The sequence below is a fragment of the Procambarus clarkii genome, chromosome 78, assembly GCF_040958095.1.
Source record: "Procambarus clarkii isolate CNS0578487 chromosome 78, FALCON_Pclarkii_2.0, whole genome shotgun sequence".
Lineage (NCBI taxonomy): Eukaryota > Metazoa > Arthropoda > Malacostraca > Decapoda > Cambaridae > Procambarus > Procambarus clarkii.
In genome coordinates this window covers 22129196-22152933 of record NC_091227.1, presented here as the reverse complement: position 1 = coordinate 22152933, position 23738 = coordinate 22129196, and the positions used below count along the sequence as shown (strand labels likewise).

Here is a 23738-nt window from a genome sequence, read left to right as displayed (position 1 = left end):
TTCATGTTTCTTCCAAGTCATCTCAGTCATTGGACAGGGTCCTTGATTTTCTCTCCTCCTCCAAGTTCCCATTTACCCCTTCAGTCTGAGATTCCTTTTTTAAGGTGGTGTTCTTAGTGGATGTTGCCTCTGGTTGTCAGGTTGGTGTGCTTCATGCTATTCTTTGGAAGTGGGGGGGTGTCTGCTCTTTTGGCCCTGATGGGGGTTTTCTTCTTTTACAACCATTTCCTCGTTTTCTGGGGAAAAACGAGTTAGTGTGTTCTCAGAGGTGTTCTGTAGTTATTGATGCTCGATTGGCTGGGCAGGGGTGAATAATTTGTTTTGTCCAGTGGTGGCAATTCATCGCTACCTGCATACCACCAACTCAGCTTCTGTGAACACAGTGTTCATCTAGTCTCCTTGGTCCCCTGTTCCAAGGCTCATATTTCTCACTTTGTCCTCAGTGTCATGAAGACTAACCAACCTGTGGTCTGTAACCAGGACCGTGATATTTACAAGTATGCTACTCTCCTGGTGGTCTTTCCTAATTTGTCCTCTGAGGATATTCAGGTTCCAAACTAACAGGGTTATGGTAGCCAAGCATTTAGTCAATGTCCCTGATCCTCTTTGGTCCTGTGTTGCCTTGGGTCATGTTTCCTGACCATTGGTCTTTACTTTGACTTAATGCCTGCTGCCTCTCCTCTCTATTAAGTCCCTCTAATTTTCTCTATGGTTATTTGGCTACAGGGAACCACCATGGGGATCCCCCAGAAACCCAGCTTTGAATGCAATCGAATGCCTCTTTCTGGTAGAGTCCTGTTGGCCACCTGTCTCCCTTCCTCCCTCCCCTTCCATGTTTATCAGCCTGCATCAGTTTGTTGTGGCAATTTATCTGCTGCAGAACCGAGTTGATAGTGGATGCTAAACCAAGATCTGGGCCACCTGATGGCAGCATTTGGTACTCACTGGTTGATTAGCAGTTTTGTGACTGAATCCTGTGAACCCAGCAATTGTCTATAAGGCTTCACCGACTTTCTGAATGCTTTTCCGGTGAAATGGTGTAATACGAGTTGCTGTCTGCACCTCAAGTGCAGGTGCTCTTGAGGCACCTGGGAGGCCAGGTTCTCATGCTAGTCCCTAATTGACCAAACAAACTCATGCCACTGGCATGGCAAGTAGAATGGAGCAATCTCAGTAAGACAGGTACAGGGAGCTACCACAGGGCTCTCCCAGAAATTGCAAATTTATTCAATTATGCACATTCCTCACAAGAAATTCGGCTAACTCAAATGGATGTGGGCCCTTATCATTCAGATTAACGAGCAAAGACAACACAGAACTTGGGAAACTTTTCCTTTTCTCATTTGTGACAGTACAGGCCCCACATGGTTACTCTCATGTTTGAAGTGTTTATAAATAAATGCATATTGATTCTAAATCCCTGTTTTAAAGTAACATATCTATACTATAAGTAAGGAAGTAAAGGATGGGTCTCATGAGTTCGTAGTCGAGGCTTACAACTTCGCTTGTGTCCTTACAGCAGAGATTCAAGAAACAGCTTAAGAACGCCACTCTTCCTAAGAAGACCCCCCCTTCCCCCCAAGAGCTGAGACCTCTGGAGCACCGAGACGTTTACATAAACCATACTCAAGTCATCTCTACTATACAACCTGTTGCCGTCATGATTCTTTGTCATCCAGTCATGTAAAATATAAATACTGTAACTCGCATTAAACATGTACAGTATTAAAAAAAAAAAAAAAATAGTCTTAGATAGATGCTATATAGTAATTAAATAATTAGAAACTGTTAATCATTATGGCTACTTGAAAGAAAGTACTGCTATCTCTTTTGACATGGCAATAAGGTACAGGTCAGTACCTCATGCTAACTTTATGTGCTCTTTCTGTGTAACTCATGTTTAATATGTTGACCAGACCACACACTAGAAATTGAAGGGACGACGACGTTTCGGTCCGTCCTGGACCATTCTCAAGTCGAGAATGGTCCAGGACGGACCAGAAACGTCGACTTGAGAATGGTCCAGGACGGACCGAAACGTCGTCGTCCCTTCAATTTCTAGTGTGTGGTCTGGTCAACATACTTCAGCCACGTTATTGTGACTCATCGCCTGCATGTTTAGTATGTATTTTATGTAAACACAAATTACATCATAGCAGGATATTATAGAAATATTGTAGTTATTAAAATAACTAGAAGCTTCATCTGGGTTTGAGCCCTACCCAGGTAGGATTGACTAGTGCCAATCCCTAACTGTTCACCCTGCAGCAAATGGGGACCTGGTTGTAAACTGATTAGCAGGGTTTTGTTCCAAGGAAAACCAGTAGGGTAAGGCTTAACAAGAACTATGGGAAGGGTAAGCTTTAAGCCCATGTAAAAAAAAAAAACTGCTTGAATCAACGAGCACTTTCCCAATAGCATTATTTTTTAAGAACTACTATACTGTATATGCAATTCACAAATACAGCTGTCAGTAATTTTATAAATTATGTCTATAGATTAAATTCATTCATGACAATTTATTGAAGACTAAGCCAACAAATTTTAATTATAACAAAAACCTTAACCAATATTTTTTGTTTGCTTCATTATATACAGTACAGTAGTGTACTTTGAAACTGCTCAAGAAGCTTACGTGTCACCCCTCCAATATGTTCCAGTTTCCAGAACAACCTCTTAAGTGGAACTCTGTCAAAAGCCTTTTTTTTTTTTTTTTAGGTCCAGATAGATGCAGTGAACCCAACCATTCCTTTCCTGTAAAATCTCTGTGGCTTGATCATAGAAACTGTAAATTCGTTACACATGATCTTCCAAATTGAAAACCATACTGTATGTCTATTATTATAATAGTTTTTCTCCAGGTGTTCTACCCATTTAGTTTTAATTATTTTGTCCAATATTTTGACTATTACACTTGTCAATGATACAGGTCAATAATTGAAGGAGTCTTCCCTGCTGCCACTTTTGTAGACTGGAACTATGCTAGCCTTTTTCCACACATCTGCTATGACTCCTGTACATAGAGATGCCATAAAAATCAGTTGAAGTGGAATGCTGAGCTTAGGTGCACATTCTTTCAGATCTGGTCACTTGCTCATGATAAGTTTATGTTTATGCAGTTGCTTAATTTTTTGTCCTACTTTTCTGGTGGGGTTTCCATCAGATCCTTCTGAGTCTGGTGCTCCCAGACTTCTCTATGCCTCTTTTGTGGGGAAGGCCATATTCTGATCCTGGCATCCAGTAGGTGCTTGTGAATCTAATTGCCTGGTGTGGTAACTTAGGTTTGAAGCTTACCATGTGGGTAGCTCAAAAAGCAGAGTCAAGATCTAGTTATCTTGACTCGGGTTACTTTAGCATACTGTACATGGATATAAATGAACAGTGACAAACACTTTCTGCAAATAAAGGACTAACGATGTTTGTTCTGAAAGAGAGGGTTAACAGGACTGTACTCAAAAGGTGTGTGATGAAAGGTAAACTCATCATACCAGTCAAAAGACTGGTATGTAATGCCTAGCTTTTACTTTTATTAATCTAAATGTTAGTTTTATTATTTGTTAATTGCTTTATTTTTGTCAACGTTAATTTTCATTACAGTACTGTACTTAATTTCAGCGTTTTGTATGCTTGTCGAGTTGTGTATAAGAGAATTTTATTTCTACATTATTTGTAAAGTAGATTTCCTGTGTATTTTGGTGTAGCATATCACTGCAGCACCTTCACCCTTAAAGGAGAGCTGAAGCAAGTAACAGACAGAAGTGTGAGTGGAGGGTCTGCCTCAATGTTGAGGCATTTGCCTCAGTCTTTTCATTGTCACATGAGAATAGTAGTTAATCTGGAGAGTTGATAAATGTATTCCATGTTGTGTTATGTTCCCATTTCATGTGTTGTTTTTATTTTAAGAAATGTAGTGCATGCACCGTGGTAGTTGTATAATTTGAGTTCTGTACTGAAATTTTAAAATAGTCGTCTCGTTCACATGAATCTCGTTCATATTTGAAATGCCCTCCTCATATTTGAAGTACATCTTTATATATTACTGTGTTCTATATTCCCAATTTTAAATAATGTGCATATATTTTAAGCAATGAAAAGAGAGAGGATTTGTTTTTTTAAATTACTTTCTGCCTTACAGTGAACTTTATATCAGGCTCTAACATTATTACTGTATGTTGATATGTCATCGTCAACATATTACAAGGCCAGATGCATACTGTTCTTTGTTGGACCTCACCAGTGACGTCCTTCCATGGTTACAGCCTTTCTGCTAACATAACTGTCCTCATCCTTCGCCACTCGGGTAAAAAGCTCCAAATCCACTCAGGCAGTGTTTTCTATATAGTACCTATTTTTTAATTAGCCTTCTGTGAGAAACTTATCAATAGTTTATGTACAATTCAAATATAGTCCAGTAAATGCAATCCATTAATAGTATGCAGTAAATACTTGCATTATATTTTATACAGTACAATACAGGGTAAGTGTTTCTCTGTCCTGTCCAAATGATGGACTGGAAGATAGAATGCATTAATAGTTACCAATATTTTACTAACTTCACATGATTATTGATTGAAGATAAATAAAACAAAAGTGATAGTTTTCCTGTGAATGGTTGGGGAAAACTGAAATTCTTCCCCATGAACAATGTTTATTAAATTATTAAATGTTACATTTTATATGCCAGTGTGTTGCTGTTCTTTAGTTCTCTAGTTACTTGCCAGATTCTAAAGTTGAATACACTACACATTTAATACCTCAGTTGTGGTAGTAACACAATAAAAAAAAATTCTTTATATATTGATGTATGTGAAGCTCTCTGCTGAAATTGAGATACTAGGCTACATCGGGAGCAGAGAGGTAACCTGGTTGTGTGCCCAGGTCCTGAGCGATGAGGTCTGACACTGCCAGAGTGAGGATGACTCCCACAACGATGCAGACGATGTGACCCATTGCTAGAATATTTGTATAATCCGGAGGACGTAGCCTAATCCCCACAAATATTTGGCAGCTTAAGACTGAACCTCAAATTGGTGACCTTGTTTGTTTTGTGGAGCAGTTTTGTGGTACACTGGAGTGCAGGAGTCTCTGAACCCAGGACTTTCTGCTCTAATTCACTCTGCACAGGGAAGGCCCTTGGTGAGTGGCTCCTCTGCAATTGTAACTGGGGTCTCCTTTGTGGCCTGGGTGCTAATGAGGGGAAATGTGCACTAGAAGTCAGGCAAGGAATGGAGACCAAGGTGCAAGCAGTACCAGATAGGACTAAAAGGTATTGTAGCAAAACTTAAAAAGCAGAGATAAATGCCTACTGCAAGTGCAAGCTTCAGAAGAGATAACTGATGATCCAAGTCAATTTTTCTAAAGTGTTTTTTAACTTCTCTAATTAGAAACTTATTACTGATTTGTTCCCATAGTTTTTTACCACATTTTCCCATCATGAATGAAAATCAAACCATGATACATATTCAAAACATGCCAAATAAGATGCAGATAATAGTTTGTTCACAAAATTATAGATTACTACAGCTCACGCAAAACACCGAAAATATTAATATAGCTTTTGCTTTTGAAAAAATAAAATGTTTCCAATCTGAGGAATGACTTCATATGCTTCACCATTTTCAGAGAGCATATCTTCTTCATCAGAGCCTACATTAACAAATCCATTGCCTTCAGAGTGTACGTTCTGTATCAACATCCGCATCACTAGCAAAACCACAACTTAAAAGATCACTACCAGATTCTTCCTCCAAAAGTAGTAATTATAAAAAAAGAACAGTCAACATTGGGCAGATATATAATTAGAATGATTGCTGCTGAAAAAGGCTTAGTTTGATGAAAAAGTTGGCACACAATTTGTTTGCAACAAACTCTCCATTTAAATCTTGTAGAACATCCCCAGTTGCGGAAAAAGGAAGATAAAATGAGGCCCGGATTTCTTCCACCAACAAGAATTGAAATTTCAGACAAGTATCTTCCTATAATTCATGAAAAAGAATACACAAAATGTGCTAGTGATGTTAAAGATGAAATTATGCTTTGCACTTGAGTGGTCTAACATACAGTACACAATAAACCTATGGTGTGTGTGTTACGTTGGCAACATCAAGGGGGCATATATTTAGCTGACACAGTACTGCTTAAGCTTGCGTGTCTGGACTCCACTAAACTGGATATTTGGGTTATCCGGCCAAAATCACACACAGATAATTCTGGCAAAACTTTGCCATATCCGGAGATTAGGTTACATAAATTTTCAAGAATTAGAAATTTCAAGATCTACAGTATCAAACAAAAAGACAAACTACAACAAAAAGTTAAGCTTTAGTTTCTCTTTTAAACTATAATTTTGATTTATAGCATGGAAGTTCACATTATGTTGTTTGGGGTACAAAATATTATGAAAATTGTAATTTTTGGACTTCCTCTGTAAGAAATCTGCTTAGCCAGTGAGAGGTCCTTTCCATTTATAATCCTGATAAGTGAGCTTAGACAGTAGATACTTCTGATGAAGCCCGTACAGCTAAATATAATATCTTGCTGAACTAGCAGTCTTCAATAAAAAACGTTTTGAAATGTTGGCAGTGTTGTGACTGGCAATGCAACCAATGTTACTAAAATGCAAATGAAACTAGGAGGAGTAGGTGATTTGTGTCTTATAACATATGGAAGTTCTGCACAAATCCTAAATCTTTTGGCACATGACTTGGAAATTGAAAATGTTAAAATGTTAGAGAGTATATGGTTTATATGGATAAATTGTTCAGAAATAATCAATCACTTTGCTTTAACAACATATTGTCAGGAAGGTTAGTGCCCCATTTTGCTCCAAGATGTCAGATGGAACACCATCAGACTGTCTGAAGGTTTACATTTGCAATTAGCTCAGCTTAATGAAAATATGTGAAGTTGATAGAAATAAGGTAGATGCTAGTCAGGCACAAGGCAGCCAACCATGTATATAAATGATCTGCAGAAGGGCTGTTGGCTCAACTTGAGTCAATAGTTAAAAAACCTGACAAAGTACAAAGTGACAAATGCACAATTGCTGAAGCAGTTGATATACGGAAAATATTGAGGAGGTGCCTCGGAAATTACTGAAAAGTACCTAAAATGAATGCAAGGTACAACCATGTTATCACAAGGACTCAGTGAAGAATGGAATACAACAATACAGTAGGAAACAGAGCATTATTATGATAAGAATAAGGGAAGGGTACTTCTATCAGAATAAAGCTACAAGCAATATTGCCACCTTTCCAAGCATTCAAATCCAATGAGGCTGTGACAAGAGAATGTCAAATATTGACTGGTGGAAATCACATGCTATTGACAGTGATATACTTTCTGGAATAAAGCAACTTCTCTCAGCAGTAGCTCCCTCTTCTGGTGTTGAATGGGTTTTCTCCTCCTATAAACTTTTTCATACCAAGCTAAGGAATCGGCACGTAATAGAGAAAGGAGCAAAACTTGTGTTCATTTTTAAGGTTATAAATTCAAACATAGATCATGGTGATGAGGGTTTTTGAAATGAGAACAATGGTAATGTGTAATATACCAATAATAAGTCCATTGCAAAAATAATTTTTTTTTAACATTGAACTAACTAACTTTGTGTATCATTTGTTAATGGAGTTGAATCGTCATATTAAACAAATGAATTCTGACTTGGTTGATTATTTGGTGAAAGTCATGATAATTTCCCAATAGAGTACTGGAATTAATTGCTGACTGCAATGCAGTATGTTTATAATAATCATTTAATAATCTTATTAGGCTAATTAAAGTCTAAATTGCTATAGTAATACAGTATGTTGAAGTAATTACGAAGAAATAATGATTTATTTTCACTTGGATTCTGGATTGTAATTTACTGGATACAATAAAAGTACTTTTTGTGTGTGAATGTTAATAGACATTGATGAATTTGTTGTTTTGTTTTACATTATCTATAGCTACCTGTATCTACTGTACTTGCATGTTTCAGGTAATAATGAATGGAACTTTTTTCCAGATTATTCACAAATCTAAACTAATCATTTTATGAAATTTATGAACACTGGACTGTATTAATTTCTACTATGTACAGTACTTTTATGATAATCTATATTTTGGAGAGAAAAATTGATACCCCATTCTATACATTTTTTTTAATTATCAGAGGAAAGCGCTAAGCCATTAGAACTTTATAGCACTTGGAAGGGGTCAGGATCAGGATTTGGGATGGGACGGGGGGAAGGAATGGTGCCCAACCACTTGGACGGTCGGGGATTGAACGCCGACCTGCATGAAGCGAGACCGTCGCTCTACCATACCAGTCAAAGTGACTGACCCATTCTATACAGTACGTTTGAGATTATCGAGCTAAATTTTTATTTAAAATAAGTATTTTTTAATCTTTTGATTTAAATATTTCCTCCTCAGAATGAACTGTTTTACTCCTGTTGATGTAGATTACATGTTGCAGAAGACATTAAATTTATTTATATATCTTCCCTGTAAGTCTATATTTCATCCAATATTTCTGACAAAATGAAGTTCTGCAACTCTCTCACTATTATATTTATAGTTTAGTTTATAATTTTACTAATCTTCCTCTCCTCCCTCTTCTGCAATATATTAGTAGTTTACCACAATCTATTTTCAACAGTACCCAGGACTTCTTCACATAATAATATAAAATTATACATTTTAAACCAAAGACTTCTTTTCTGCTTTTGTACAAAAAAATCAAAAGGAAATTGACTTCTCTTATTAGTATTGCTTCCTGAATGTGTTGGTACACAAATACCCGTCATGAGACTGATAGAGTGCATTTTGCAGCGTGTGGTTTCTGGGAGTTCCACTAATCCTTACTTGGTCTATTTTGCTTTCCTATCATATCATTTGCTCCAGTATGTTGTCATTTTACTGTGTAAATTTGGGAATTGGTCTTCCTTTATCTTACATATATATTATGTGATACCTCTCATATTCTTTCTAGAGAGTACATTTTGAGAACCTTGAGACAGTCACAATAATTTAGGTGCTTAGCATGTCTGTGTACCATGTATGTTCTCTGAATTCCCAATTCTTCTGAAATCTCTCCTACTCTGAGAGGGAAAAGCACATACCAAGCAGGGCTCAAGGCAGGACAGAACAAATAATTTCCATTGTCTGAGCATTGCAGTGTTGCTGATGGCTGATGCAATATTTGCTTGGTTATGTTCACTAAATGTTAGAACATCATACATCATTATTCCCATATCCCTTACATGTTGTTTTCTTTCTAAGTGTGAGAAAGGCCAGTAGTACAAGGACTGTACCCTGGAGTAAAGAGTATTTCAGGGCGCTTGTGTATTAACTGGCATTTAATGTCTAATTTTTAATGCTATATAAATAAAAACAAAACATTTAGATATCAGTTTGTTTTACTTTTGTCAATGTTAATTTGCATATTTCATTAGCTAGTGTTTGCAAGCATGTTGTGTATGAGTGTTTGTGTGTCGGTGTAAAGCAGATTTTCCCATGCTTTTTTGTGGAGGTAACATCACAACCCTCCATCACCATCGGAGAAAAACCAGATTTGTCCAACTGAGGTGGTGTGTTGGGGCCTGACAGCTGAGTGGACAGCGCTTCGAATTCGTAGTCCTGAGGTTCCGAGTTTGATCCCCCGTGGAGGCGGAAACAAATGGGCAGAGTTTCTTTCACCCTGATGCCCCTGTTACTTAGCAGTAAATAGGTACCTGGTAGTTAAACAGCTGCTACAGGCTGCTTCCTGAGGGTAACAAAAAGAAGGCCTGGTCGAGGACCGGGCCTCGGGGACACTAGGCTCTGAAATCATGTCAAGATAATGCTTGCGAGGCAGTCACTTTCGTACCAATGTGTTTATATCAGTTTTTCTCCCATGGACACTGAGATTTGTATAAACTTTAGTGATTGTTTTCCATGTATACATTCCATTCCTTGTGTCTTAAAATAAGTGTAATGCACTCATCTCATTGGCTTGCTTTGAATCCCACAATTTCCTTGGCATTTCTCTCTCATATTTGAAGTGCATCTTCATGTAATTTTTATATTCCTAATTTTAAATAACATATATGAAAATAAAAGTGAGGGGCTTAAAGTAATATTAATTACCCCTTTACATCTGATTTTGTTGACTGACTTATGTTTGACAGGAAATTTAAAATCCATTGCCCTACTTTATCTGTTATTCCTAATGATCTCATTTTATGGACCATCACCTCATAGTCACAGTTATAAAAAGACTTTGCAGTCTATGTTTTTCTTCTAATGCTTCTGTGATTCTGACATAACAGTTTAGAAATTATTAAAGACAGGCATCTTCCCATTCTAAATACGTGTCGACGTGGGTTGTGAAGTTTATTGTTTCCCATAAAACTGGAGATTTGATTCCTGATCACTTGGGAAAACTTTGTGATGTTAGTGCAACTGGTCTACAGTTTTTAACCAATGCCTTGCTACCTCCCTGACTTTTGGTATCTTACCCTTATGCAAGCTTTTTCTCTATACAGTATTACACCAAGAACTAAATATAGCCTTATACTGCTCTTTTAGGATTTCAACAATTTCTTTGACAGTTTCTGTTTATAGACTTCAATTTGTAAGTACAGGTTCAATACTGGTGGAGGGTTTCTATTTTCATTTGGAATATGAGAAAAAATATTTAGTATTTTTTCTTTATCTCTTGTCCAGCTTTTTGTTACAATTTCATTTCTTTGGTGTGGTATGACCACTTCAGCTTCTGCTTTATTTCTTCACTCTACCTGCTTAAATTTTCTTTTCTTTGTCGTGACTGCTGTGTCTTAAGCATTTCCGTTACTTTTCTCCTCCTAAAGTGTCTTCTGCATTCTCATTCTAGAGTGGTCCTGTCTGACCTTCCACAAAGAAACGTGTTTCAAGAAGACTTTGTATGCTTTGGCAATCAGTTGTTTTATTCCTAGTTTAACATTACTGAATATTAGCTTTAAAGGCCTACTCTCATCTTTCACATAACTGCTAGCTATTCTATGGTGTACACAGTAATGTGCTCTGTTTATTACAGTATTTATTACCTTTGAAAAAACAAATCTTTGTCTCCCTCATTTTGGCTAACTCTAAACACTTTTGCTGCCCGATGCCACATATTTCGTCACGGAACCAAAATACAGAGTATGCCTGATGACGCAAAATAGGTGTCAATTATTTCAAAATTTGTAAAAATTCCATTTACATATTGTCCGAATACTAAGGGATTTGTTTTAAATTGCCCGCCAACTTTTGCCCATTCTCTGTATACCCCCATGTGACATCCTGACCTCACCATGTGGGTGGCCACCCACGCTGGAGGCTTACTGTTCTTGTGACTTTGCGTGTGACAGCCAGGCCTCCCTTCAAGTCAAAAGATTTCCTCATTCTGGTTATTTTACAGTATCTGATCAGGTATTAGATGTTACCGGCTTTATAAACACTGAAAATTGACTTCCAGATGGATATTGATCAAGAACAGAGCCAATCCATGACAAAAGCATTGAAAGAAAATGTATGAAGGAACAGTTAAAAGTTTTTGTAGAAAGTATAGAAAAGTGAGATTTATATGCAAATATCCTTTTACAGCATTCTATTTGCAAACAATTTGATATCAAAGTGAATGACGTAGCACAAAAATTGAGATCAGAAAGCTGAAAACAGTATAACATTTTAGAGCGGTGGTGAGTTCTTGGCATACCTAACAGAGCATGGTGGGTCTAAATTATAGGAAAGTGAGACTTATATGTTCTTATATGCACATATTCCTTTAGAGCATTCTATTGCGAACAATTTGATACCAAACTGAACAATGTAGTACGAAAATTGAAGTTAGAAAGCTAAAGAGAGTACAGTATAAACATTTGTGGGTGGTGACGAGTTATCGCGAATCGCTCAGCCTATCTGGAGGTGCGCGGCGGGTCGCCCGCCGGGGTAACGAAAGTGTTAATATCATCCTCTTCAGTACAGTATATACTACAAAAGTCAATTACTGTCTTATCTCTTTCTAATTCATCTAAGTAATTGGAAGTGACTTGCCATCTCCTTTTCATATACTATAAAATTTGGTTTTATGTACCTTTTTATATAAAAATATTTTTTCTAATAAAAAAGTGAATAAAAAGGAAGACCTGTACTCTGTACTGTACTGCATGTAACTAAGCCTGAGTTCCTATGTGGTTTGATATGACGAGGTATACAGCACTTTTTAGTTTAGTTTTTTATGTGGGTATCCAAGCCATTATCTTCTTGAACCAAGTTAGTGTTAAATGTCTTTTCATAGGCTACATTAAGTATGTCCTTGAATACACAAGAAACCTTCTTGATGATTCAGTTTTTATTAATTTTCAAAAATAATTTATGAGATGTATTACAGCAAGAAAACATCATGAAAAGAAATAGCTACCATATTAGGGGTACTTCAAGTCAGAAACAGACGTAGGAGCATATGTAATGTACAGGAACGCCAAGATGAGAACAGACTTTAGATCTGATAAAAGTTATCTATTAACACAATGGTAGTTTGAACTTTATAACTACTGAAAATATAAAAAAACATTTGCTGACGATTTGTTTACAAAAGTTTACAGCACATTACGTTCATGTGAAGAGAAACGTCGTGATTATCATTTGAGCCCAGTTGACCCATTTACTGTAGGTAAATATACCTTATCAAAGCAATTTACTGTAGGTAAATATACCGTATCAAAGCCATTTACTGTAGGTAAATATACCTTATCAAAGCCATTTAATGTAGGTAAATATACCTTATCAAAGCCATTTACTGTAGGTAAATATACCTTATCAAAGCCATTTACTGTAGGTAAATATACCTTATCAAAGCCATTTACTGTAGGTAAATATACCTTATCAAAGCCATTTACTGTAGGCAAATATACCTTATCAAAGCCATTTACTGTAGGTAAATATACCTTATCAAAGCCATTTACTGTAGGTAAATATACCTTATCAAAGCCATTTACTGTAGGTAAATATACCTTATCAAAGCCATTTACTGTAGGTAAATATACCTTATCAAAGCCATTTACTGTAGGTAAATATACCTTATCAAAGCCATTTACTGTAGGTAAATATACCTTATCAAAGCCATTTACTGTAGGTAAATATACCTTATCAAAGCCATTTACTGTAGGTAAATATACCTTATCAAAGCCATTTACTGTAGGTAAATATACCTTATCAAAGCCATTTACTGTAGGTAAATATACCTTATCAAAGCCATTTACTGTAGGTAAATATACCTTATCAAAGCCATTTACTGTAGGTAAATATACCTTATCAAAGCCATTTACCTACAGTACATTATATCTTATATCTTAAGGTTTTGACAAGTGTTTTGGCACTATGACTCCTGATTATATCTTTCATCAGATGTGATACAGTACGTCCCATGATAAATGGCTCCATTTTTTATTTTCTAATTCATTAATATAAAATATAAATGCCCTGAATGAGGATGAATAGGGAACTTCTACAAAGCTTACCCCCCCCCTTTCAAATCTTGTAAATTAATAAATACTGTGTAACTAATGATGGTGAAAAAATAGGAAAAAGTAGATACAAACTGTCAACAAATTGCTAGATACACTCAGCAATGCCTCTTGACAATTATAGCATAATGTGAAGATATACTACCTTACCTTATTGAACACTGTCAGTGCTACAATGTCCATTTTAACTCCTGTGCATCTTCAGTAAATATTACAAAATGTTCAAGGGTATTCAATGACAAGATTCAAAATAAAGAAAAACATAATTGTCAACAATCAGACTTCAATATACAGTATACAAAGAAAGGAAAAATGCAACAAAACTTGAATAATAAGTATTACATAGATTAAACTTCAATGCTTGCAAATAAACACCGGTACCTTTTCAAAATTGGTTGCTGTAGTTTTTTTTTTTTTTAATTTAACAAGCTACATTTTTATATGCAAAGTACAGTGCTTATAATTATAATTAAATTATCTGTGACTGATTTCTCAAACTTTTAAAAAGATACCGAGGGCACATATCTTAAGACCTTCCAAAACCATAACACTTTCTGCCAAAACTCATGTTTATACAATTTTAATAATTGATTGCTTTAATACATATATTGATTAATATAAAATAAAGATGAAATTACTGTAATACATATTTAAAGCCAGTACTGCAATCATAATTTTCTAGTTAATCATTCAAAGCTATCTAGCATCTATCCCACCTAAGCCATGAATTAACTTGCCTTATTTCTACATTAGTCACCTTCCAATCAATATTCCTGGTGTCTTTTTATCTCTAAAGTATATATAATTTATATATACTTTAAACAAAGATTTAGTTCATCTTATATAAAAAAAATCCTTTCTATTACCTATAATGTTTCCTTCCTATTGCCTATACTGTACTGTATGTTTGAAATGTGTCCTTACACCTAGTTTAAACTCGTTTGCAGTAATGACTACAAACCCAACCTTACCCCCTGCACTGCGCACCTTTCTAATACTGTTAAAATGTATCCCACGATCATGTGAAATTAAATACCTAGTGTTAAATGCCATGAAATGCCTCTTTTTGGATGAGCCCCAGTGGCTCCCTGAATGTATATTTCTGAGATTGCTCCATGCAAATGGGTCACATCAAACATGGGGGTTCTGTTTGGCCTACTGGGAGCCAAAGCTGCACCTGCCCCCTCACCCCCCCTCCCGTTCCCCTCACAGAGGTGCAGAGAACAAGTGAAAATTCACCATCACACCAGGAAAAGTCACACAAAATCAGTGAAGCTTTACAGACAACTAGAGGGTTAAACATTAAAGCCTTCAAACGTCAAACAATTCCACATATGAATCACACAGAACATGAGAAACATAAAAAATTGTTGTGAAAAAATAGCACCAAATGATATCATCAGGCGGTCTGGCTTTTGTATGCAGCTATCTTCCTTCTAGGTTCTGGAGTCAATGAACCAACTAGAGGCATTTCATTACATTTAGAGCTGGGTTTCTGAAGGGTGCCCCCTGATGGCTTCATGAAACAGCTAACCTGAGAACAAAACCAGGACTTACCAATAAGGAGGAGAGGCAGTTTGCACTTGGTGGAAGAAGAAAATCCAGACAGGAAGACATAGCCCAAGACAAAACATGACCAACTAGGACCAGAAACATGTATCAAATACTGGGCTGCCTGAGCTCTGTTAGAACACCAAACCCCTGAGTCTGACTATCAGCCCAGGGCATGTTGAATAAGGCTGCAGTCAACACAGCATACTGTACTTGCAAACACCATGGGCTCAAGGACAAACAATAGACTGACTAGATTTCATGATACTGCAGATGATCTAGGAAATGCAAGCCTTGGAACAGGGGACTAAGGAAACGGCCTAACCAACAGGGCATCCACCGAGACAGAACTGGTAACCACAGGTAACAGCGAAGAGCTGCCACCGGCCACAAGTGATACAACCCCTGCTGGACGAACCAGGCATCAATCACTGATGTACTACAGTGGTACCTCGGAATATGAGTGCCCCTGTATACAAGTTTTTCGGAATACGAGCAGGATTTGCTCGGAAAATTTACATCGGAATACGAGTGTTGCCTCGGAAGACGAGGGTGTTGCTACGCGTACAGGCAAACCTAGCGTGCGGTGACACAGTGGCGCCCCTCAGTTTACCAGTGCCTCATGCCCAGTGACTATCCCGCCTGAATTCTTCCCCAGGATTTTCAGTACTTTGTTGGATTTTTGGCCATTTGACCATAAAAGTTGTTATTATATATCTCACCATGGGTCCCAAGAAGGCCAGTGGTAAGGATCAAGGCAAAAAAGCGCATGTGAGGATGACAATAGAGGAAAAACAAGAGATCATTCGGAAGCATGAAAATGGTACACGTGTTGTTGAACTTTGTAGGCAGTACAACAAAGCCACGTCAACGATATGCACTATACTTGGCAAGAAAAAGGACATTATAAGTGCTAAAGTGGCAAAAGGCGGTAAGAATAATCACGAAACAAAGACCACAAATACTTGAGGAAGTGGAAAAGTTGTTATTAACTTGGATACACAACAAGGAGTTAGCGGGTAATAGTGTTTCAGAGGCCATCATTTGTGAGAAAGCCAGGGTATTGCACGAAGAAAAGAAAGAAAACCCCCTGGAACGATTGCAGATACGATAAACTTACGATAAAGGCAAGCAGGGGATGGTTTGAAAAATTTAGAAAGAGGTGGTATTCAAAGTGTTGCGAGGCATGGGGAGGCTGCCAGCTCAGACAAACCAGCGGCTGAAAGATTTATTGAAGAATTTAAAGAGTTTGCAGAGGCTGAGGGATACCTACCACAACAAGTTTTTAATTGTGACGAGACAGGACTGTTCAGGAAAAGTGTGTCTAATAGGACATACATTACCAAGGAGGAAAATCAATGCCCGGACACAAGCCTATGAAAGATAGGTTTACGCTTGTGCTGGGTTGAAATGCGAGTGGCGATTTGAAAATTAAACCCTTGCTTGTGTATCATTCTGAAAATCCAAGGGGTTTCAAACAGTATAAAGTGCAGAAAACCAAAGTGTGTGTGTGATGTAGAGGGCTAATAAAAGGGCATGGGTGACTTAGATTTTTTTTTTTTCAGAGTGGGTGAATGAAGTGGTGTCCCCTGCCATAGGAAAATAGAGTATCTGCAGGAGAAACATTTGCCACTCAAGGCACTGCTTCTCCTCGACAATGCTACTGCTCATCCTCCAGGCTTGGAAGATGAATTGTTGCACAGATACAGTAATTTTCTGACAGTAAAGTTCCTTCCTCCTAACACCACTCCTCTAATTCAGCCTATGGACCAGAAAATCATAGCGAATTTTAAGAAACTTTATGAAAGGGCACTTTTCCGGAAATGTTTTGAAGTGACTGAAGCCACAAAACTCACCCTCAAAGAGTTCTGGAAAGACCATTTTAACATTTGTAGTGCTTTAAAACTCGATGACAAAGCCTGGCAAGAAGTGACTCAAACCCTGATCTCTGGCTGGAGAAAATTGTGGCCTGAATGTGTGACAGAACTAGACTTTGAGGGGTTTGAGCCTGTAAATGATGTGCCTATTGTTGAGGAAATCGTTACTCTGGGCCGGCAAATGGGCTTGGAATTGGATGGTGCTGATGTGGAGGAGTTGGAGGAAGAACACAACGAAGAACTGACCACTGAAGAACTCCAAGCCCTTCAAAAGGAACAGCAAGAAGACACAGCTGAGGATGTTCTCCAGTGGAGGAGGAGGAGGAGGCAGCAGCGAATGTCCCTTCCGCAACCATTAATAAGTGGTGTCAGATGTGGGAAGAAATGCAAACTTTTATTGAAACAACTCGCCCAGAGATAGCTGTAGTAGGCCATTGCATTAAACTTTTCAATGACAATGTGATGCCTCATTACAGAAACATCTTGCGAATAAGGGAAAAACAGTCATCAATGGATAGCTTTGTTGAGAAAATCGAGCAGTGAGCTACAACCAAGACCTAGTGGTATGCAGGCAAAATGTGCCAGAGAATGCACTCCAGAAAGGTCCTCACTGCCTGATGTTATAATGGAAGGGGACTCCCCTTCCAAACAGTAACACCTCTCTTCCTCCCCCCTCCTCACCATCCTCCATACACCAACAGCAGTCAGCAGCAAGGGTAAGTAATAACTTGAACATAGTTTTGTTGTGTAGATTTCGATGAATTAGGTATAAAATTTAGTTTGAAGTGAGATTTTTGGGTAGTCAGAAACGGATTAATTCATTCCCATTATTTCTTATGGCGAAATTAGCTTCGGTTTACGAGTTTTCGGAATACGAGCTGTCTCCAGGAACCGATTAAACTCTTAAACCGAGGTACCCCTGTACTACAAAAGTTAGCCAACTAATTCTTCACCAGAAAAGGAGATGGACAAACTAAGAACTCTATATGGACAACCCCCCCACCAAGGCCAAAGGTAAAAAACCTGCTCTGGAGAAGAGCCTGAAGCTGCCCAACCCTACAGCTGGAGGTAAAAGCCAACTTCGAAAACAATATTACTAGCTGAATGGGAAATCAGAAAACAAGGCAAGGAAGATCAACACCCAGTTGTCAGCACTGGAGAAATGCCCGACAGACCACTGGAACATTATCTAACACAGTGCACAGTTACAAACCAAATAAGATTTCAACTTAGATTCAACAGAGCAGAAGTTGTTGATAAGCACATGGGGCAAAATTTTACTGAAGCGACCATACGATTCATAAATACTCATACTCCGCATAAGTAAAACAGAAACAAGTAACACTTAGTGGGCCAGCCAGAGGCTTAGGGCACACGCAAGAATCCCTGAAAAAAAATAAAAATAAATAAAACACCCAGTTAAGATACCAGGATGCCTCAGGAGGTTTTTGGGTCCCTAAGGGGGACCCAAACCCAGCCGAGCGATCATGCTCAGATATAGGATATGAAAATTTATCCCCCCTGAAGCAAAAGACCCTCCAGAGGGGGGGGAACCAAAGACCAAGAAGGGTCGAATGGTACTCATGGACATTCCTTGGGCTACCCCTTCAGCTCCAGGGTAGAGCTGTAATCCTAATCCAACACCTAGAACTGAAAAGTGTCCTCCAAAGGAGAAGGCTCCGAGCAAGGAGGGGGATGAGGCCACGACTGAAAACAATTGCCCCGAAACCCTAGCTGGACCAGAAGGCTTAACTGCCTTTGCTGTTTATGTGGATGGGACAAACCCCAGAGAAGGCTGCGCTACCACTAGAGCTAAACCTTGCCCTGACTCCGAAATCTTCAGAAGCCCCGGAACCGGGACTAGGGGTAAAAGATTAAAAGAGGGCTCATCATGCAGGCGATGAGATGCCAACAGGGAGGGAGGGGGGGGGGGGCAGACTTAGTCTAGGCAGAAATCACCAACACCTTTAATTTCTTATCCCTAAACACCATAGGGGCCAATTCCTTCCTTTTATTATATTATACTACAGTACTTATTTATCTGTATTCTACTGCCACTTTTCTCCCACACATTGGCTCTCTTCTATTTCATCTCCCATTTGTTTCCAGCATTGCCCCAAAGTATTTACAAATTAATTTCTAATACTTTTGCCCACTTATCCTAAAGTTCAGATCACTATCTTACCACTAAGGATCTACAAAATCCACAACATACAATTCCATTCTTTCAAATGCTACAATTTTAATTTTAAAAATTTCAATAATAATTTATCCTCATCACAATCCAATTCCACTCCAGGTGTTTTTAATTTATCTCATTAATAAATCCATTCATGTAAATACTGTATTAAAGAGTCAGACATTACACAACTGTCTTATTCTCTTTACAACATATTAATCATCCTCCTATTTTTTCATCTACACTCACACATGCTTTGCTTTTTATATAAAAGGATGGTAGTGCCATAAATATCCTACTTCCCACCCCATAGATCTTCAGAAAGTGCAATAATCACTATACATTAATCCCATGAGTAATGCAGTTATTATTATTATTATACAGTGTACTGTGTTATTTTTAGTGATTTCCCAGTTGTAATATTATAAATGATGTAACTATGATCATTATACTGTTCTTGATACAGGTTGGTATGGGTGTAATGGAGCTAGGTAACCTAGACCAATGATTAAATTCTGCTATAATTTTGAATGGTTTATAATGAAATGAGGTTAATGTGTACTAGTGGATCCCGATTATCGTTAAAATACAATTTCATATTTGCGGCCAGTACTTCAGCCTACTTCTAGACAATGTTCCCAGACAGAATAACAGCAAAGGAGCAGGATGCAAGACAGTTCCATCAACCTGTATCAAGAACAGTTTATGTACTATACATATGTAGCAAGGCTTCCCTTTTGAATGCAGTGATTGATTGATTGATTGATAGATTAAGCCACCCAAAAGGTGGCACGGGCATGAATAGCCCGTAAGTGGAGGCCCTTTGGAACCATTACCAGCATCAATAGCTGATACTGGAGATCTGTGGAAGGATGGGATCTTCATGGTCGCTTCCAGTTTATAGCCTGCAGGAGGCTTAGTTGCAGTTTAATGTGCAAAGCGACACTGTATATCTGAACAGGTGAATGCAGTCTTGGGTACAAAAGTTCAATCCTCATCATAGTTGTGCTATTGTTCATTGTAGATGTGAAATCTTCATAAATTTAGTCCCAAAATGTTCTCCAATTATCACTATCACATGGTATACAAAATTTATATTGGATAATAAATGTATTTTATGAATATTTTAATCCTTGGGCTGTGCCCTTGTTTATACTGTAAGGAGACAATGCCCTGGTGCTCAAGAAAAAAAATTATGTGGTTTACTTCGGCCGTGGTGAAGCATGGAAATTTTGCTATATCACGATTGAAGAGCTTTCATGGAGTAAACTGGCCAGTGGTCATTCTGGGCCAGGTGTGAGGTGGGAGTTGCCACAAAGATATTTTTACATATACAGGCTATAAACACACTATACACAATAATAATATACACTAATATACACACTATTATTTTCTTGGAATAACACATTTTTGGCTATTATTACACTGTATATACAAATTATATATCTCAGATTATATAATTATATATAATTATCTATTTTTATACACATTACAAACCACTAGGCAGTTCTGGTGGATGTAATAATATTGTAACCAATTATCATAGTTCAGTCTAGCCTTGCATATTTTCATGAAGTTATAACTACACGAACTGAATACAGAATATTTTCTTCACATTTTTTAATGTTTTTACCATGATTTTCAAGTGCAATGATGCATTGGGCTGAAAGTAATATTTGTATCACAGAATGTGTAGAACACAAATACGCACAAATATATTCATGTCACTAGTATGTAATTACGATAATTTGTTAGTACTGTACTGTACATTGCAAGAATCAAAACTCCCGCAGGGACATGGGGCTCACATCCTGTTCCTCAGGACTCTAGTAAACAGATGCCATCTTGAAAAAAAAAAAAAAAAAATTGTTTGCATCCCACCTGGTTGTGAGAGCCTCAGTACTATCAAGCGTGACCAACGCTGGCATATGCAGCTGGACCTCATAGCACAGCTACCCATGTCAGGGCAACAGCACCACTTAATAATGAATAAAATAACTTCAATTATTTTGCGATGATAGTATCAAATGATCCTGACTGTAAAAACATTTATGTACAAGGTGCAAATATCAGTAGAGACAATGATAGTTATGATGTTCATAGCAAGAGGCAGACATCTACAGCACACAGCGGGAGGTTTGTGAATCTGCCTGTCATGCAATGTGACCTCAGAAAATGAGAAAAATCATTCTCATTTAGCAAGGAGCTTTAAAGATACCGATTACGGATACTGATCAAGAACAAAGCCAATCCATGCCAAAAGTATTGAAAGAAACACGTATGAGGAAAAAGTTATTGAGTTTTCGTCAAAAGTATAGAAAAGTGAGGCTTGTATGTTCTTATATACAAATATCCCTTTACAGCATTCTACTGCGAACAATTTGATATCAAATTGAACGATGTAGCACGAAAATTGAGGTTACAAAGCTGAAAAGGAGTAAACATTTTTGTGCACTTTTTGCACAAAAGTATAAAGTATACTCAAAGTACGTTTTTAGTATAAATATTTTTTTTTATCTGCACAGTGTTAAAGTGCCCTCTACTATTTCTCCCCAATGCCTGTGTTAAGAGTCATATTCACTAACCCTGCAGGTTCCCTGAGATGCAGGGAGTCTTTTGATGTATGAGGCTGTGTATGTATGTAACCATTCATTAAATGGTTACTTATTAATGGAGAAATTAGCATTTATAAGTTTGGTAGGTAAGGGTGGGGAGGTTTGTGCCCCTTGTACATACAAAATGGCAGCCTCTATTCATTTTGGCGCCTAGATGTGGATGGGGCCAGCAGGTTGGCGATTGGCTGGCCGAGGTCACGTGACGTGACTGACCAATCAATGTTCGCCGTGACGTCACCGGGAGACCTGGCTCAGAGCCTGGGGGCGCTGAGCCCGCAGAGATTCGCGGCGCTTCATTGAGAGTGGACGTGTGCTGGTTGAGCTCTCGAGTTCCGAGGTCCAGGAGCCACATTCAGTGAAGTTACACAGCCTGACAAGTTCATAGTGACTTCATAAGACTACAACACTTTAGGGAAGTGCGAGGAAGCCGAGTTCCAGCGGTGTAAGGGTGCCGAGGACTGAGCTGATAGTCTTGGAAGAGTCGAGGGAGTGGCTACGGCAGGAGTAAGGCGTGGCTCGCCGTCAGTGGAACTCCCGAGGTGTTCAAAGCTTCTGTGATTGGAACACGCCTACTGGGAACTCAGAAGGGAGAAGACGCATCCGGATCCATGAGTATATGGTCTCGGTAATGGAGTACTGGAGGGAGACGATGTGAGCAGTGTCTGGTCGAGCCAGCGACCAGGAACTTCACTATGGGAGTGAGTTCAGAGATGACGTGTCTTCAGGACACCTATGGACTGGTTACTCATCTGGAACGACGGAGGGACCGAAGAACAAAGGAGGGACCAAAGAACGACTGAGGGACCGACGAACCCCGGCAACCATCAGAGTCCAGGCATCTGAGGGCAGGACATTTTAAGGTAGATCATTATTCCCTCCCATTTTTCCCTTGGTATTAGGCAAGATAGGACTACTGATATATCTAGGTATTTGCTAGAGTGTTTCTAGGAATCATAGGAGTAGATTAGGCTGTAAGACAGCACATATATGTTATTTACTGCCTGGTGAAGACAGCGAGTGGCGTGAGTGACCGACCCGTTGAAGGACTGTGGACCTATGCTGATGGAGTCACCCCCCCTCTATACCTGATCAACCAGGCTGTGACTCATACGTCAGGCTGCGAGCAGCCGCGTCTAACAGCCTGGTTGATCAGTCCAGCAACCAGGAGGCCTGGTCGACGAGCGGGCCGCGGGGACACTAAGCCCCGGAAGCACCTCAAGGTAACCTCAAGGTAGGTAACCCCCATTGAGGGGCCAGCAATCCATTTAAACTCGACCAGCTGATGCGAGTTGCTGGTGGCCACCAGAGGAGCGCTGCTGTCACCATTAATATAAATATATATATATATAAATACAGTATATATAGTTTGTAGTTTGCTTTTAAGTAAACTTTATTTTTTATTATTGCTTTTGTGTGTCACACAAAAATATTAACTTAAAAATACATTGTATACTGAATACCACTCTTGTTGTACTAGCTACGATACCGTATGTATATCTTACCTTCATTGAGGACTCTTGTTGGCATATGGAAGATAGTAAGGAGGGAGGGGAAGGGGAGAAGGAGAGGTGTTACTATTTGGAAGGGGAGTCCCCTTCCATTATAACATCAGGCAGTGATGTCTTTGCCGGGGTACTCTCTCTGCTACGTTTTGCAGCCATACCATTAGAACCTGCTTGTGGCTCACTGCTTGCTTGCCTTACTAAGAATCTGTCTAAAGACACTTGTTTTCCTCCTACATTTAAACACTTGTCTATAGTGAGACATTACATTGTCATTTAGAAGCTCAATGCAACAGCCTGCTACAGCTTTATCGGAGTGAGTTTTGTCAATAAAACTTTGCAATTCTTCCCATATTTCACACATTTTCTTAACGAGGAAGGGACATTCTCAACTGCCACTACTCACAACTATTTTCTTAGGTTGAATCTTACTATTGACTTTCTTGGAACCCATGGCGTGGTATACAGTATAATAATTACTTTTATGTTAGAAAAAA

At 38.4% G+C, this 23738-nt stretch overlaps 1 protein-coding gene across 12 annotated transcripts in view; it reads right to left on the bottom strand.

Moving 5' to 3' along the window:
* LOC123746062 (longitudinals lacking protein, isoforms H/M/V) overlaps positions 1–23738 on the bottom strand; it is a 142035-nt gene that overhangs the window by 104475 nt on the left and 13822 nt on the right. The window contains exon 6 of one of the 12 annotated variants that reach the window (XM_069314226.1): positions 4637–5187. The exons of the other annotated variants lie outside the window; for them this stretch is intronic. Coding sequence (XP_069170327.1) covers positions 5107–5187 — 81 coding nt within the window. The 3' untranslated portion in view covers positions 4637–5106. Of the gene's footprint in view, positions 1–4636; positions 5188–23738 lie in introns of those variants that run through there. 12 annotated transcript variants of the gene reach the window in all.